At 42.4% G+C, this 19,659-nt stretch overlaps 1 protein-coding gene across 2 annotated transcripts in view; it reads left to right on the top strand.

Annotated features, from left to right (window-relative positions):
• The window catches only part of Fs (Follistatin), a 267,994-nt gene that overhangs the window by 157,675 nt on the left and 90,660 nt on the right, over positions 1–19,659 (top strand). For both annotated transcript variants that reach the window (XM_071662923.1, XM_071662924.1), the window contains exon 5: positions 18,021–18,239. In XM_071662923.1, the coding sequence (XP_071519024.1) occupies positions 18,021–18,239 (219 nt within the window). The remainder of the gene's footprint in view (positions 1–18,020; positions 18,240–19,659) is intronic.

Here is a 19,659-nt window from a genome sequence, read left to right as displayed (position 1 = left end):
CTACAATGTTGCGTTGGCGCGTAGCATTTTATAGAATTGCTGTGGTTCCTTTCGGCAAGGGAATCTATATTAATGATTCGCATGAAAGTGAAATACAATACTGCATTAATGCAATTATACAATACTCCATTATTCATACATACATTCCTCCCCTTTAAGGAAGAACAAACAGATTTTTTGAAAATAAAAACATTAGTCAAATTTTGACCTTGCCTGGTTGGCAAGCCGAACTACTCCCTCAGTCGCCCATACCTTACCTCACCTCACACACTTACCCTCCCTCACTCGACCGTACATCACCTCACCTCACAAACTCACACTCCCTCACTAGCCCATAGCCTTCCCTCAACCTCACACACTCACGCTCCCTCACTCGGGCCGTACCTATCCCTCACCTCGCGCACTTACCCTCCCTCACTCGTCCATACCTTTGCCTCTCTCTCTCTCTCTCTCTCTCTCTCTCCCTTCACACACACACACATTACACTTCAACCAGCTGGGGGGGGGGGGGGGGGCCTCTTGAACACAACAATGGCCCGTCCTGCATATATAACCACACTACTTATCATTGACACGAGAATCATGGGCGATCAATCTACATTAATCAGACTCTGACTTCGAGTAATTCTGGCTACATAAGTTGACATGCAAATTTCAGCATTGGCCGCCTCGGGTATAAATCAGCGTCCTTGTTCGTGATCTGATAGCTCCGGAGCCCCAGCCTTGTACGGACAAATGTAACAGACACATAAATAACTTCTGACACCTATAATTGCTGCCTCGTCGTGTGATATACGTGCCTCTTAAATTATCTAGATTCCAGCCAGAGCAGCTGTTATAAATTCGCTCCCGAGCGTACAAATGATTAGTTACCGTAACATCCCAGCCGGAAAAAAAAAGAGATAATGGTTCCGTATTTTTGGTAACTGGTAACTCTCTCCGGGCAAGTTGCCGAAGGTCTTTTATTTTCTTTATTTTCTTTTTATTTTTTTTTTTTATCTTGCAGGACCAGTGAGGGGAATCTAATGATATCAATTAGATATACGTAGCAACTATGTGAGACTCTTGTTTACAAATCTGTATTGTCAAGAAACTTAGACACTATATATATATATATATATATATATATATATATATATATATATATATATATATATATATATATATATATATATATTTATACACATTCACCATTTCCCGCGTTAGCGTGGTAGCGTTAAGAACAGAGGACTGAGCCTTAGGGGAATGTCCTCACTTGGCCCCCTTCTCTGTTCCTTCTTTTGGAAAATAAAAAACGAGAGGGGAGGATTTCCAGCCACCCGCTCCCTCCCCTTTTAGTCGCCTTCTACGACACGCAGGGAGTACGTGGGAAGTATTTGTTCTCCCCTATCCCCAGGGATAATGTACATTTCTTTCTTTTAAACTATTCGCTATTTCCCGCGTTAGCGAGGTAGCGTTAAGAACAGAGGACTGGGCCTTTTTTTTTTTAATATCCTCACCTGGCCCCTTCTGTTCCTTCTTTTGGAAAATTGAAAAAAAAAAAAACGAGAGGGGAGGATTTCCAGCCCCCCGCTCCCTCCCCTTTTAGTCGCCTTCTACGACACGCAGGGAATACGTGGGAAGTATTCTTAATCCCCTATCCCCAGATATATAAGAACAAGGTGCATATGAACGCGCACCTTCATAGAACATACCAATTTCCAACAGACAGGATCGAACCCGGGACCCCTGTGCAACAGGCGGGAGCGCTACCGCTAGGCTATGATCGCCCCTAATAGGGAAATGACTATTCGAATACTATGTACTCGAATACACTTCGTCTCACGTTGGTGAGCAACGGGGTCTACACCGGTCTTTTCCCATCAGGCTCACACAGCCGGGAGATAGCCCCTATTAGGGGCGATCATAGCTTAGTAGTAGCGCTCCCGCTTGTTGCACAAGGGTCCCGGGTTCGATCCTGGCTGTTGGAGGTTTAAATGATATATATATATATATATATATATATATATATATATATATATATATATATATATATATATATAAACTTGTAACTATTTGCCGAAAACCGAAGGACATATTGTGCCGTAATCCTGTCCGTAGATCAATCTCTGTAATAGTGTTTTAGATGTCTGCATTACGATTTCTTGTTCAGTGGGTCATCCAGCAGATGATAGCCATGATGTGTGTACGTCCGCGCGTGTGTCTGTCTGTGTGTGTGTGTGGGTCGGTTATGTTGCCATGCGACACCTCGTCTCTCCTCGTGCCATAAGCCAGCCAGCCACTCAGCTCCTTTGTTCGTAAGACTTGACATCATCATCATCATATCATCATCATGATTCAATTGTCCTCGCAAGACATTAACTACATACAAAGTCATTCAAAGAAAATAAAGGGTATTCGGTGTATCGACGGGTAATTAGAGGGTAATTGAAAAGTAATTGCGCTTGGTTTCGCGAGGGCTATTTCTATGCTGGCAATTAGGGTAATATTCCTCTGACGGTGTCTACTCCTGGCCAGGGAGAGGATTTGTCATATTTCATAAATGGTTGCTTTATCCATGATCTGTAAAACTAGGTCTTTATGATATATATATATATATATATATATATATATAATATATATATAATAATATATATATAATTGGAAAGGATTCAATTTTTGCGCGTGTCATAATATTCCTATGACCCAACGGGGAAAAGAGACCGAGGGAAAATCCCACCTGGCAGTTTCTCTGTTACCATCTTTGGAAAAATTAGAAAAAAAGTCAGTTGATATAACGAAGGGGACGAATTTAGCCCGCTTGTCACTCGTAGTTGTTTTACGAAGTGTGGGAAAGTGGGAAGTATTTTTATCTCCTTATGTAGAACTTAGACTGAATTAGGATATTATATATATATGGTTTATAACATATTATTTTCCATTAGTGGTTAAGAATATATTGAAGATCCACTATTTTCAAACTGATTTCAACTATTTTTAGTCCACCGTAACATTGTAAACGTAATCCTTTAAGTGCTTTTTGTTTTTTGATCACAGTATCAGGGGAAAAAAACAAGTGAGATAACAGTCACTTCATATACATGAAAGAGTTTAGAGACTGTGATTGTTTTTCTAGTGTGCAGATGGTTGTATTATTGGGGAGGTATGAGCTTGCTTTATGAGGTCATTACTGCTTGGTCGTTACGTGTATCCCCCCCGGGGGGGGAAATCTACTTTTCTCTTTTTATTTCTCACTTTTTATTTCGGTTATCTTTTCTTTTTTTTCCTCTTTTCCACTCTCTCTCTCTCTCTCTCTCTCCCCCCCCCCCCCCTGTTATGCATCAAATGGACAAAACTAGTTTTCCAATCCACATTTTTTTTTTATCAAACTTTTCTTATTTGCAAATTAAACCAAACCAGTAAGACATGTTCATACGTAATTGCCACATCTGAAATGAAAGAGGTTTTGCCGTATGTGGTACCACGCCTCCTACAGCCTTTAGGTCAAATATATCCACTCATCCACTGAAGATGGATGTATAATGATATATTCATCCACTCAAGATGGATGTATAATGATATTCATTCATCCACTCAAGATGGATGTATAATGATATTCACTCATCCACTCAAGATGGATGTATAATGATATTCATTCATCCACTCAAGATGGATGTATAATGATATTTATTCATCCACACAAGAATGGATGTGTAAGATCTCTTGGGGGTGGGTTAGGGTGAGTAGCGATTTCAACGAAAGGTGGAAAGCAGTGGGGGAGGCCCGTGGGATTCGAAGCGGGGACCCAGTATGGGGGGTACTTGGTAGCCAGTTGCGATAGACTCAGTGGGGGTACTTGGTACCCAATTACGATAGACCCAGTGGGAGTACCTTGGTACCCAATTACGATAGACCCAGTGGGGGTTCTTGGTACCCAATTACGATGGACCCAGTGGGGGTAATTTGGTAACCAATTACGATAGACCAAATGGGGGTACTAGGTACCCAATTACGATAGACCCAGTGGGGGTAATTTGGTAGCCAATCGCGATAGATCCGTGGGTTGTACTTGGTAGCCAGTCGCGATAGATCCAGTGGGAGTACTTGGTACCCAATTACGATAGACCCAGTGGGGGTACTTGGTACCCAATTACGATAGACCCAGTTGGGGCACTTGTTAGCCAGTTACGATAGGCACTTGGGCACTTGGCAGCCGATGGCTTAACACTGAAGTGGGATAGTCGGTTGCTGAAGGCTTCTCCGGTCATTTCAGTGTGTCTGTTTCGTCAGTGTCATATTTCTTGGTGTCGCTGAAGCTTTTAAGCTGAAGTAAACTTTTTGTCTTGTTTGTGTTCTTGGAGGGTGGGTGGGAATTGGTGGTTAGCCCTGGAGGTAGTTTAGATAGGAGGGAGGTGGGGTTGAGTGCTGGTGGACAGAACTGAGTGTCTAGTATGAGGGTGGGAGTAGCCTGGGAGGATCTATCGTGTGTGTGTGTGTGTGTGTGTAGGCGTCGACCTACCAGGTCACCTCCGACGAGGTCGTATTACCATCGTCTGCGGTCGGAAAGGAGTACAACAGCGTCGTAAATACAGTCGTGCTCAAAGGGGTCGTAAAGCCTTTCTGTAAGGGTCGTAACGCCGTGCTCAAAGGGTCGTAACGCTGTGCTCTAAGGAGTCGTACCGCCGTGCACAAAGGAGTCGTACCGCCGTGCTCAAAGGAGTCGTACCGCCGTGCTCAAAGGAGTCGTACCGCCGTGCACAAAGGTGTCGTACCTCCGTGCTCAAAGGAGTCGTACCGCCGTGCACAAAGGAGTCGTACCGCCGTGCTCAGGATACGCTTAAAGAAAAGAAAATGAATAAAAAAAAAAATGAATAACTTCACTACAGGTGAGGCCCCAGCGTCGTAGGCCGGACGGGAATGAACAATCAAGACCGTTGGCGATGCTGCCGACTTTACAATGAGGGTAGTAACCATACATGCTGAGGGGGGGAGGGGGGCCTCCTTACCCCCCCCCCCCCAACAAAGCACCACCCAGGGAGGGCTATTGTATGTATCTGTTAATCTATGTGTATGACCGTCAGCAGGTGAATCATCATTTAAAAAAAAAAAAGACGAAAACTTAAAAAAAAAAAAGAAACAATAAGGCACTTTGAAATGACCATTACCTCAACAAAGCGTCTTGAGCATTATATTTTTTTTTTTAAATAAAAGAATTTAGGCAACTTATCACGGAGGGTTGCAAGATGGCGACGGGTTTGATTCGTTTTCGGTCGGGCTATATTATTACAAATGGGGGCCGAGCTTTTCTCATTTGTAAATGATTTACGACCCCCATTCACAAGGGCATATGTACGCAATAAATACCCATACATTCATTACTTATATAACGATGGAAAGGACAGAATTGGCGGGTGGGTAAAGGCCTCACTGAGCACTTTTAAAAACGTCCGAGCCGGCCAATTTGTTTGGGAGGTAATGTTGGCGCGCAGGAATAGCGTGCATTAGACGCGAACAAATCTTCTGCTATTGTCTCTTCGTGATCTAAATCGGCCCCTTTTGAATTTGAAGGTCAGACAGACGGCTTGTTTTGCCGCCCTCAACTTCTCTAAGGCTCTGGGTGAGAATTCGCTTATTCTAGAGTTGATTTTCTGATAAGGTCTTGCTTATTCCTTTTGTCTCAGTGAGATATATATATATATATATATATATATATATATATATATATATATATATATATATATATATATATATATAGATAGATAGATAGATAGATAGATAGATAGATAGATATATTATTTGTTGGTAGTTTTAGCGAATTCTATGGATTACAGATGTTGCGTAGATGGTACAATGTGTATACATTATACGAACATATGTACATCCTCTTGTCTTAATTGATGGTTTGGTTGGCTCTGCTGTCTTAAAAGGACAGTATTGATCAAACTTCTATTGCAATCCATCTTCTTTATTTATCAGTAAACACTCGTTTGATGCCCAGTTGACCTGAATATCACATGTATATGTAAGAGAGGGGAAAATATAGTACTCTACTGTCCTTGGCGTTGGGAGCTTTGGTTCGAGTCCTTGCTGCAGCAGTTGGTCCACAGTCAACCCAGCCGTTCATCCTCCTCTAGGGGTTGTGCGATAAACTGGGTACCTGGCTAACTAGGGTATATATATATATATATATATATATATATATATATATATATATATATATATATATATATATATATATATGGATAGAGTTGTGCGCAGGAGGGTGGATGTGCTGGAAATGAGATGTTTGAGGACAATGTGTGGTGTGAGGTGGTTTGATCGAGTAATAATGTAAGGGTAAGAGAGATGTGTGGAAATAAAAACAGCGTGGTTGAGAGAGCAGAAGAGGGTGTTTTGAAATGGTTTGGGCACATGGAGAGAATGAGTGAGGAAAGATTGACCAAGAGGATATATGTGTCGGAGGTGGAGGGAACGAGGAGAAGTGGGAGACCAAATTGGAGGTGGAAAGATGGAGTGAAAAAGATTTTGAGTGATCGGGGCCTGAACATGCAGGAGGGTGAAAGGCGGGCAAGGAATAGAGTGAATTGGATCGATGTGGTTTAAAACCGGGGGGGTTTGACGTGGTGTCAGTGGGATTGAATCGGGGCATGGGGTTTCTTTCGGGGGGAAAACCATGGAAATTTGGGTTTTTTGGGGGCCCTGGATGGGGAAAAAAGGGAAGCTGTGGTTTTGGGGAAATTTTTGGAAAAAAGGGGGGGAATGGGGGGTTTTTTTTTTTTTTTTCTTTTTCCCCTTTTGGGGGGGGGGAACCTTTTGGGGGGGGGGGGGGATGGGTTTTAAAAAAGGGGGGGTTTTGGGGGGGGGGGCTTTTTTAAAAAAAAATTTTTTTTTTTAATTTTTGGGGGAGGGGGTTTTTTAAATTTTTGTTGGGGTGGGTTTTTTTTTTTTTGGGGTTTTTTTTAAAAAAAAAAAATTTTTTTTTAAATTTAAAATTTTTTTTTTTTTTTTTTTGGGGGGGGGGGGGGAAAAAAAAAAAGAAAGGGGAAAAAAAAAAAAAAAATTTTTTTTTTTTTTAAAAAAAAATTAAAATTTTAAAAAGGGAAAAGGGAAAAATTTTTTTTAAAATTTTTTTTTTGGGGGGGGAAAAGGTTTTAAAAAAAAAGGGAAAAATTAACCTTTTTTGGGTTTTTTTTTATTTTCCCCTTTTTCCCCCAAAAAAAAAAAAGGGGGAAAAAAATTTTTTTTGGCCGGGGGTTTTTTTTTTTTTTTCCCCGCTTTTTCCCGGGAACCCCTTTTTCCCCCCGGGGGGGGGGAAAGGGGGGGCCCCCGGGGAAAAAAAAAATTTTTTAAAAAAATTTTAAAATTTTTAAAAAAAGGGTTTTGGGGGGGGGGGGGGGTTTGGGGGGGGGGGGAAATGGGGGGGTTGGGGGTTTTTTGGGGGGAAAAAAAAAAGGGGGGAAAAAAAGGGGGGGGGGAGGGAAAAAAAGGGGGGGTTTTGGGGAAAAAATTTGGGGGGGGAAAAAGGGAAAATGGGGGGTTTTAAAAAAAATTTTTGGGGGAAAAAAGGGGGGGGGGGGGAAAAAAAAAAAAGGGGGGGCCCCCCCTTCCGGAAAACCCCCCCTTTTTTTAAAAAAAAAAAGGGGGAAGGGGTTTTGGTTTTTGGCCTTTTTTTGGTTTTTTTTTTTCCCCTTTTTTTTTTTTTTGGGGGGGGGTTTTGGGTTTTTGGTTTTTTGGGGTTAATTTAAGGGGTTTTTTTTTTCCAAATTAAAAAATGAGGGGGGGAAAAGGATTTTTGGGGGGGTGGCGAAGGGGGGGGGGGTTTAATTTTGGAAAAGGGGGTTTTTGGGGCTGGGGTTTTAAAAAAAAAAAGGGGGGGGGCGGTTAAATTTGTTTTTTTTTTTTTTTTTTTTTTTCCGTCTGTTTCCTTGCGCTACCTCGCAAACGCAGGAGACACGAAAAAAAGGGAAAAATATATATAATTTTAATATTTATATATTTTTTAATATTATATTAATTTTATATATATAAAGAGGGGAAAAGGGGAGAGAGAGGAGAGAGAGAGAAGAGAGAGAGGGGAGAAGATAGATAGATAAAAAAGATAGGGTAGAAAAAAGCGTTTTTAAAGGGGGTTTGGGCCCTAATTAAAGGGCATTCAGGGTTTGGCCCGTGGGCGTCTCAGCTAACATTTGGGGCTGGGAAAAAAGGGTTCCAATTTCATTTCAAGCAGGTCGTCTCTTCAGATTTTTTTATTTTTAAATGCAGCTGTACGACCCTTGGGTATCATATAATGGCCTGGCCTTAGCGGGGGGGGGGGACCCCTTCAAGGCTTAAGGGGCAAAGGCTTTTTTCATACTCAATTTGGGCACCGTTTTTCGAAGGGGCGGTTTAAAGGGGTGCTCAAAAAAAGGGGGGGGGGGGGGGGGGCCAAAAAGGCTACCGTGTCCTTTTCTTTTCCCCCTTTAAGGCGGGGAAAGGCACCCCCTGACCGAGGGCTAATTTTTTTTTAAAACATTTCCTTTTTTGGCAAAATTTTGGGAAAATGGGAAAATGAGTCATTTTTTGCAGATTTTTTTGCACCTGGCGGGCCCGGGGCCCATATAAGTCCCGGGTGCCCCCGAAATTTCCGGGCATGGCAACGATTCTCTTGACATTTCAAAGTTCCACAATAGCGAAAAAGAGGGGAGGGTGTTTTGGGGCTCTTTTGACCTGTTCGTATTTTCTGGGTGGGTTTTTTTTTTTTTTTCTCTCTCTCTTTAACTCTTGCAAGTGTGTGAGTTTTAGTTTGGTTAAGTTCATGTTCACGTTTTACACCTTTTTTACCAAGGGGTGGGATAAGAAATGAATGATTTGGGATTTTAATTTTGGATGGTTTATCAGCAGGATGACGAAGGGGCGGGGCCGTTTTGGGTCAATTTTTTCGGAACAAAGGGGGTCGGGGCTGGGGCTGGGCGGGGTTTCCCTGCCCTGCCCATCGCCTTCGCTCCCCAAATCACCCCTTTTCCCCTTCCCTGGCCCAATTTGATTTTTCTTTTTCCTAAATTTTTTCCCCCCCCCCCCTTTTTTTTTTCCCTGCGTGAAAGCACTAATCACGGGCACTGGGTCTATTCGAGTCTCTGACTATGGCTACGGGATCACAAGCCACGACTCAACCTAGCAGTTCAGCCCTTCCCTTCTCATGGTAGAATTTAAACGCCTACTCTCGTTTTTTTTTTTTTTTTTTTTGCGAATTTGGGGGTTCCCCGGGGGTCAGTTAAAATACCCCCCAAACCCCCCCCCCTCTTGAAATGGGAAATTCGAGTTATGGCAATGAAAATTGCGCAGTGTCCGCTAGAACACTTTGCAAACACGGGCTTTAAATCGCTTACAAAAGCCATATCGGAATAATGTCAGATCCTCGAAAAAAAAAAAAGAAACCCCTCATGGTCGCGCCCCTAAAAAGAACGGGAAACTGAATTTCGAAGCGTCGTGGAAATATTCACATGCGAGAGATCTTTTGGAAGGGTGGAGCGGCCACCACCGCCTCACAGTCTTAGCGCGCGCCAGACATTTTGAAAACCACAGCCCACAAACCGTCCGCGGAAAAGACGCGAAGGAGTTTCACATTCCTGTGGAGGTGGAATGTATTTCCTCCCTCCCTCCCTCCTGGAGTCAGACACAGCAGATGGAGTCGAAACGCGCGGGAAAGATCGACGAATTTTTATTCTGTATGTTTATGGCGAAACGCGACCAACCTGTCCGTCACCGGTCGCTCTCAGTTTTACGAAAACCTGTTCCGGGAGAAGAGAAAAAAGTTAACATTCTGTCCTCTTGTCATGTTGGATCTGAATAAACTGCCTTTCTTTTGGAACTTTAACTGAAATTTCGTCTTAAGAAAAAAAGTAGGAAAAAATGAAATTCTTTACGAAAACACACAATACTAAAACACGTACACACAGTAAAAGAAAAAAAAAAAGTATCTTCCGGAGTGGGGTTCGATGAATTTCGAAATGATCAATACGACTCATCTCGGTATAGTTGGTAAGCATGAATGAGACAAATTTCCCAATAATTGTGGTAACCTACTTTAATGGTATTTCCATCAAAATATGAAATCATTGTAAATATACAAATTACAAAAAAAATAAGTATTAAGGCAAATGAGAGGAAATTTAACGAGCAAAGCGATATATTATGATTTTCGTGAAAGCAGGGCTGCTATTGTGTCGCCAGACCAAGGGGCATTTCTCAAAATCTTTCGTCCATGGTGTCATATTGTTTCACACAAAAAAGTGGTAAGCCACTTTTTTTTTATTGTCTATGTGTATACAATTCAAATTAGGTGATGGGGGAGGGAAGGGAAGGGAAGGGGAAATGTTATGGAAGACACCTTAAAATTCACCCTGATTCTCTAAATCCAACTTTTGTACTGAAGCCGCTGAACACATATTCATGAATCGCCCTATACTTACTTAGACAGATACACAGCAATCACACTTTTTTCACCTGTGGTCCCTCATGGATGCATTGAGAAAATGTGTGCAAAGAGAATCCACCGTTGGTGAGGGAGCAAAGATGGTTATGTTTGATGGTAAAGTTAACCCACCGATGCTGCATATGTGCAAGTCGAGGGCCCTGTGAATGCACAGGAACGGGAGAGTGTTGGAGATGAAATGGTTGTGGACAGTTTCTGGTATGAGGAGACTAAAGTTCGTGGATGTAGTAATAGAGTAAGAGAAACTTTTGGCCTTAAGGTAAGTATCATTAAGAGGGTGAGGAGGATGTGCTGAAAAATGGAGAAGATGAGTGAACAGAGATGGACTTATGTTAGAAATGGAAGGAGGAAGGGCAGACTCATGAAGAGCTGGGAGGAATATGTGAAAGTGGCGTTGAGTTATCGGGGCCTGAACTGCGCGCGAAGGAGGGTAAGACGTGGTCAGGATAGAAAGAACTGGAGTGAGGTGGTATACAGAGGACGACGTGCTGTCAGTGTGCTGAACTAAGGCACCTGATGAGGTTAGGAAAAAGAAAACTCAGAAAGGTCTGTCGGGCCTGGCTCTGAGTAAAGGGGACTGGTTCCGATGCATTACACATGACATCACGAGAATGGATGTGAAAAAAAAAAAAAAAAAATATATATATATATATATATATATATATATATATATATAGATAGATAGATAGATAGATAGATAGATAGATAGATAGAAAGATAGATAGATAGATGAATATAAATATATATCATATATATATTTTTTTTTTCAAACTATTCGCCATTTCCCGCGTTAGCGAGGTAGCGTTAAGAACAGAGAACTGGGCCACTGAGGGAATATCCTCACCTGGCCCCCTTCTCTGTTCCTTCTATTGGAAAATTAAAAAAAAGATATATATATATATATATATATATATATATATATATATATATATATATATATATATATATATATATATGTATATATATATATATTATATTATATGTGTGTGTGTGTGTGTGAGGGGAGAGAAGCCACCAAAGGTTCTCCTGATACCAGGAACACTCGTGTGCTTGAAGGAAAAATATGCTTCCCGGCGACGGCACTGCTTCCTGGAACAATTAACACACACACACACACACACACACACACACACACACACACACACACACACACACGGTCCCTTACGCAACCCCCCTCCCGCTCTGCCTGCCCAGACCCCACTCCACGAGAGAGAGAGAGAGAGAGAGAGAGAGAGAGAGAGAGAGAGAGAGAGAGAGAGAGAGAGAGAGAGAAGGGGGAGTGTAAATGATGGTTGAGTGGCACCCCCTTCCCCCCCACCTTGAGTGTTAATTAACGAGGTTTGGCTGTCCTGCGCGGAGACCTGCGCCGAAGCTGTGGTCCAGGGTCACCGTTGGCTGGTCAGACCCGGCGGTCCAGCGGGGTGTGTGTGTGTGTGTGTGTGTGTGTGAAGGACCGGTCCATAGGCACATAGTGGTCCAACACGGTCCACACTGTATAGATGACCACAGACGAGACGCACGGTCTCTGGAGGTACTTATGCAATACAGTAATTACGAATGACGTCATGGGTGGGGGATATTGTTCGATGAATATCAATCAATATCTGTATCAGCTTTCATGGCCGAGGTAGAATATACTCTAATACACCCATGTTTTGTCAGAATGGAATGGACGTGTTGATTCATAAAGTGGCATCTCAAACCATCGCTCGCCTTAATTTCTCTTAGCTTGTGAGAGAAACAAATTTTCAGAGTGTTTCAGGGACTCAGTGAACGTCAGAGAGTTATAGAGGTAAAAAAGGAAAAAAAGGTTATTCAACTGTTCTTCACAATTTTTGTTGACTTTGGATAACACTGTATAGATGAATTACCTGCGCAAACCTCATTTTTTTTCTTCATTGCTGAAAGTTCGTGGATAATCTGCCCTTTGGTTTATGTGGGGTCTTTGTGGGTCTCTGACCTCAGCAGCGTATCTTAAGTTTAAGCTACTGGTCAACCCAGACAAAGACCAGCCATAAAACACACACACACACACACACACACACACACACACACACACACACACGTATGTATATATATATATATATATATATATATATATATATATATATATATGTGTGTGTGTGTGTGTGTGTGTGTGTGTGTGTGTGTGTGTGTATGTATGTATGTATGTCTGTATCTTGATTTGACTAGAGGTATTGATATAATACCTTTGAAAATCAAGATATGACGAGAGTGAAAATAGCCTAGTCAAAAAGCCTAGTTCACCGGTGTTTCGGACTCATGCAGCAAACAAGGACAGTTAACAGTCATGACGCAATCATTTTTCTCTAATTCCCCCCCCCCCCAAGATATTATTTTTTGTTCCCAAAGAACTCATTCGCTGGGTAATTAGAATGTCAGATGCTGCCTGGCCAGCCTCTCGCTAGCATTTGGGTGTATTTCCTCTTCCGCCTTCATATGCTGTTCAGAATTCACGAGACGAGATTTAATTATTATTATTCATTTTCCTTGCGTCCGTCACCTTATTCACTGATTTTTCCCCTCTGATTGATTTTCGTCCAATTGATTTTTCCCCCCTAATTGATTTTTTTCCCCCTAAAACGTCACAAGCTATTTGATATGGAGGCCAGAAATGGAGAGATTGTGAGCAGAGAATGAATGACTTGTGGGGTTTAATAAGTCTCCTATCGTTTTCTCTCTCTTGAAGTCTTATATGTGAAGCCTTGAAAATGGGAAGTGGCTTCTGAGGAAGATGAGAAAATTTTGGTTTAAAGATAAAGAATATTGGATTTCACACACACACACACACACACACACACACACACACACACACACACACACACATATATATATATATATATTAGGTACAGTAGGGGTGAGGGTCAAGTCAATTGGGAGGTGAGTTTGAATGGAGAAAAACTGGAGGAAGTGAAGTGTTTTAGATATCTGGGAGTGGATCTGTCAGCGGATGGAACCATGGAAGCGGAAGTGGATCATAGGGTGGGGGTGGGGGCGAAAATTTTGGGAGCCTTGAAAAATGTGTGGAAGTCGAGAACATTATCTCGGAAAGCAAAAATGGGTATGTTTGAAGGAATAGTGGTTCCAACAATGTTGTATGGTTGCGAGGCGTGGGCTATGGATAGAGATGTGCGCAGGAGGATGGATGTGCTGGAAATGAGATGTTTGAGGACAATGTGTGGTGTGAGGTGGTTTGATCGAGTAAGTAACGTAAGGGTAAGAGAGATGTGTGGAAATAAAAAGAGCGTGGTTGAGAGAGCAGAAGAGGGTGTTTTGAAATGGTTTGGGCACATGGAGAGAATGAGTGAGGAAAGATTGACCAAGAGGATATATGTGTCGGAGGTGGAGGGAACGAGGAGAAGAGGGAGACCAAATTGGAGGTGGAAAGATGGAGTGAAAAAGATTTTGTGTGATCGGGGCCTGAACATGCAGGAGGGTGAAAGGAGGGCAAGGAATAGAGTGAATTGGAGCGATGTGGTATACAGGGGTTGACGTGCTGTCAGTGGATTGAATCAAGGCATGTGAAGCGTCTGGGGTAAACCATGGAAGGCTGTGTAGGTATGTATATTTGCGTGTGTGGACGTATGTACATGTGTAGGGGGGGGGGGTTGGGCCATTTCTTTCGTCTGTTTCCCTGCGCTACCTCGCAAACGCGGGAGACAGCGACAAAGTATGAAAAAAAAAAAAAAAAAAAAAAAATATATATATATATATATATATATATATATATATATATATATATATATATATATATATATATATATATATATATATATATATGACAACTTACCTAACCCAACCTATCTTACATTAACCCAGCCTAGCGTAAGTCACGCCAGGTTTGATTAAGGGAATCAGCTAGACTAAACTAACTTTTTTTTTTTTCAGTTCATTTAGTTACAAGAGCAACAAGACACAGCTCATAGACTCGTTGTAGGTAGTGAGGAAGACATTTAAAATGGCGACGGCTTGCAGACTCTCCCGTGATGAATATAAATTGAACTGACCTCGGGTTGGTAGAAAACTGTTGGCCATTTTTTCTTTTTTTTCTTCTTTTCTTGTCTTTTATTCACAACGCAATTGATCTGGTGGTCACACGCACGCGTCGGAGACGCTTGGTGACATTCACATTTTTTTTGTGTGTGTCGCGGTTTAAATGCCCAGAAGCGATCCTTCGGGGCCGACGATGTGTTTTAAATGGAAATATTTCAAAAAACTTCCGACTCCCATTCTCCGTCAATTAGGACATGCGCGAAGAAACCGCGACTCCATTGTAGTCTTTAGCCTATACTTATATATTTTATTTTGCGTCAACAAAATGTCAGAAGCAAAGCTGAGATATATATATATAATGATTCTTATCATTTTCATAATTGGCCTTTACGATATCGCTTCCCGAAACAGCTAATTCTTTCGTCCATTATCTTTGAGAAAGCATATTCCTTGCTGAGCCCCGATTTAATTAATATCTGCTCTCTTTTCCTCTCTTTTCTTAATTCTTTCATCGGAGAATGGCTCTTGGACCGGGGCATGTTTTTACTCGGGCCATGTCCGTCACTATGAAATATATATATATATATATATATATATATATATATATATATATATATTTTTTTTTTTTTTTTTTTTTCATACTATTCGCCATTTCCCGCGATAGCGAGGTAGCGTTAAGAACAGAGGACTGGGCCTTTGAGGGAATATCCTCACCTGGCCCCCTTCTCTGTTCCTTCTTTTGGAAAAAAAAAAAAAAAAAAAAAAAAAAACGAGAGGGGAGGATTTCCAGCCCCCCGCTCCCTTCCCTTTTAGTCGCCTTCTACGACACGCAGGGAATACGTGGGAAGTATTCTTTCTCCCCTATCCCCAGGGATAATATATATATATATATATATATATATATATATATATATATATATATATATATATATATATATGATCATCTTACGTATCATATGTTCACAGAGTCCTCCATTACCCCTCCACCCAAGGCCTGCATAGGAAAAAGGAAGCGAAATTGCCACGTTAAATTCTTCCATATACGCTTGTTAACTGGGGTTTTGCTTCTCCTTTCGTACACATTCCCACGCTAAAATCACCTCTCTAATTCACATATTTCTTGACGTTTGTCCTATCACCCTTATTCACTTTCCTTACGAATTGAGACAGCCTGTGTTCTTCCTTATAACTTAGATTAACTGGGGGGAAAAAAAAGAAAAAAAAAAAACGATTTATCCGCGAAGCTTGGCCAGGAAGTACGTTTACGCTTTATGTTACTGAAGACAAATGAATATCTTTTTTTCACCCCCACGCCTTCTTTACCCTGAAAGAGATCTTTGTTGGCTGCTTATGGTATGATTAAGTCTGCTGGATATTTAAGCAGGAGCGGAAAAAGGAAGGACTTCCATTAACGTCGTCCGTTAAAAAAATATATCAGTCAATGTTTTGATTTAAGAGAATAAACCAAAGCAAGAAATCATGTTGATGATGTCGGATGCCCAGCCAGAGGACATATTCACACTTTTCAGTGAAATTTCGATAACTTTATCTATTCCTTCACCATTTTACTGTTGTTCGATCCGGCAGCAATTTATTTCTGTGGAAATTTTCGACAAGTTAAATGTTAATATGGCGCAAGGAGAGTGAATATGTACCCATTTGAACTTACACCGTTTCTATATATCCATTCTTACCTGGGCCTCGTCTATTATATACAGCATAACCCCATTAAAATCATCTTTATAATCATTACACACGTCGCGTTATTTCACAATCGCACCATCGTTAATTTATGAATGAGTGTGGTACATAGAAATGTGGAAATGCTGACCTCCTAACCTCAGCTGAGCCAGTGAGATGATCATGCCTGCGTGGTGAGTGGGCCAGCTCACATGTTCCTCCTACCCGATCATTACTGCTTTAGGAGTCAGATTAGGAAAGTAGTAGCCTCACGTATCATTAAACCTTGGGACATGGTCGACGTGACGGAAACATTCCCGACATCGCGTTACGCCATCTTGCACGTGTACCGGCCGGCCTCTGGATGGTCCTGGCCTAGCCTAGCTGGTTGGTACTGGGAAGCAGATAATGCGTAGCGGCGTGTATTGAGACACACACATAATGCGTAGCGGTCGATGGCGTCCCTACCTTACCCTAGTGTGTACTGGGACATGGATGATAAGCACTGGCAAATGACCAGCCTAGCCTAGCCTAGCTTGTGTGGAACCTAGGCATGTACTAGGACATGGATGATCGCTGATGGTGATCCTAGCCTAGCATGCGAGGGGTCCATAGATGACGTTTTTTTGGCCTTAGACAATCCTCTGGCCTAGCATAGCTTAGCATATCATAGCGTAGCATAGCTTAGCATATCATAGCTTAGCATAGCTTAGCATATCAAAGCCTGTAATGAGACACGGGTGATGTGTAGTGGATGGTGACGATCCATGCGTATCCTTAACTGTACTGGGACCCGGATAATGTCTTAGTGGCCGATGACGACCCTAGTGACCATAGCCTGTACTGAGAGATGGATGAGGCATAGCGATCAGCTACGACCTAACCTAACGTGTACTGGGGCACGGATGGTGTATTGGCCAATGACGACCTTATCTCATCTGTACTAGGAGGGAGATGATATGTAGTGGCCGCTGACAACCCTAGACTAACATGTACTGGAACACGGAGGTTGCAAGAGGTGGCCGACCACACTGGTGACTATTTTGCCGACAGGCTTTCTCTCGTCCCCCCTCCTGTGCCGTCGACAGCGTGGAACCACCATCCATTTCAACCTACCGCAGAGAAATACCTTAAGATATTGAAGAAACAGGTGTTAACCGGTCTGAAATTCTTATTGTTATTATCAACTTTAAGATATCATCTTACTTATGGTCATTTAACGTTGGCTTAGGTTAGCAAAAAAAAAAAGTGGTTCATTGGTTGAAATTGATGATGATATTTTAACATTAAGGCTTCTTTAGATTAGCTTTGGTTACATAAAGTTAGATTAAGATGATAACAGTGTTTTAACTGTGGATATTTTAGATTAGGTTTGGTTAGGTAAGGTTAAGAAGGATAGGTTAGGGTAGGTTAAGTCAGGTTGGGGTAGCCAGAAGATAATAAAGAATCCCATCACGTTCCAGTACCTTGATTTTATTGTCATATTTTTCTAAAGGTTAGGTTAGGCTTCCTCTACCGCGTCATAGTGTGTTATTTAACATACTTCCAGGCGACTCTGCGCTAACCAACCTTTCTTGACATTATCCTCCACTCTCCATTGTTCCTATGCCGTCCTTCACTTTCTACTGTTCCCACATTATAGCCTTCATGCTCACTGCACCTCTCATGTTAGGCTAGCCTGCACAGATGTCTCCAAACTTGCCCTTATGGAGGTCTTCCTGGTCTGCATTTCCATATAAGTCATCCATGTTAATCTAAAGCGTTGTGAACGCCATCTCTTATCATCTGTCACCCATTATTCACGCTACGTGGCACCTCTCCACGCTGCCTGCACGCCCCTTGCTAACGCCTCCTCTCTCCCTCTGTGTCGTTGCAGCGTGTAGCGGCGTGCGTTGCGGCGGGGGCAGGAAGTGCGTGTTGGACGAGCAGATGACCCCGCGGTGTGTGCGGTGCCCGACCACCTGCCCCAGGCTGGACAAGGCCCGCCCGCTCTGTGCCGCCGACGGCCACACCTACACCTCCCCCTGCCACCTGAAACGGGCCTCCTGCCGCGCCGCCGCCCACATACCCAGGGCTTACAAGGGCCCCTGTAGAGGTGAGTTAACCCTAGGCCCAAGGCGGAGGGCCCCTGTTGAGGTGGGTTATTACTAGGCCCAGGGCTCAGGGCCCCGTTGAGTTGGGTAGGCCCTAGACTAGGGCACATACGGTACTTGTAAAGGATGACCCAGGGAGGTGTTCCTGCGGTACAGGTAAGACCGTAGAACCCTCCCCTCCTGACGGTGCTGTATAACGATACTTAGTACACTGTGGTACGACACCACACCAACAGATAACAAAAGGTAAACTTTGATTACGGAAATGAAAAGCATTTTTTTATTTTCATTTCATGATGTTTTCCGTTGTTGTTTTTTTTTTTATAGATTATCGTCCAATCTTCCTCCTTATTCTTGTTAGTTTATAAGACTTATTAAAGTATATCTTATCAGTTCTAAGTCTCATGTGTACCTGCTGGTTTCCCTTTATACGATTGCTCTTTAGTTTGTGTGAATTTGTCTGTGGAAGTAAACTATCAAATGAGCGTCTGGGGTTACAGTGATAAGCTGAATTGATAATAAAACTGTCGGTTACTTGGGAGAATTGACTGTTTCGTGTACTGTGTATGTGTTTGTATAGGTGTGTCCAAATTTTGTTTTTTTTGTTAACTGAGACGGCACGGGTAGTTGAGGCCCTTAGCAAGGCCATCCCATTAACTCTCTCTCTCTCTCTCTCTCTCTCTCTCTCTCTCTCTCTCTCTCTCTCTCTCTCTCTCTCTCTCCACAATGCTACCCAGACAAAATCAAATATGCAACATTCATATTACCCAGTTGGAACATTGGCTCACTCAGAACAGAAACTTTGCATCTCCACTAAAATCCACTATCATCTACCAAGCCCCAGACAGACATTAATCGAACCTGCACCCTCACATGACCCCCAAAGGATTATCTGTTTCTGCTTACATCTCACACACGACACACACACACACACACACACACACACACACACACACACACACACACACACACACACGCACATGACGTTCAATCCCCACACCAGATACATCAACACAAATGTCATACAGAAACTTAACGACCTCAAAACAATTACTGGTACCGGTCTGGGTTGGGGGGGGGGGGGAGAGGTCTCTTCATATTACATAAACAGTTCATTCGCTCCACCGTAAACTGCGCCTCATCCCTCCTGGTCATCCACCCTATCAAAAGTAAACATAACCCACCTGCAAACCACACAAAACAAGGCCCCCCCTGAGAGAATTCCTTGGTTGCCTTTGCTACCACAGACCTTCATCACCCGCACAGTGAAACAAAAATACATTCACTACAATCTCGCTTCAATATGCTCGACATCCATTTTTTTTTTTTTTCACCCACACCACACCGTCACGAACCACCAACTCCCCAAGCAGAAGCTAAAAGAAAAAGGAAAAAAGAAAAACTTCCCTGTTTCACACTTCA

Source organism: Panulirus ornatus, chromosome 6, assembly GCF_036320965.1.
Source record: "Panulirus ornatus isolate Po-2019 chromosome 6, ASM3632096v1, whole genome shotgun sequence".
NCBI lineage: Eukaryota > Metazoa > Arthropoda > Malacostraca > Decapoda > Palinuridae > Panulirus > Panulirus ornatus.
Note: the sequence above shows the minus strand (reverse complement) of the source record. Positions and strands in the feature narration are given on the sequence as shown.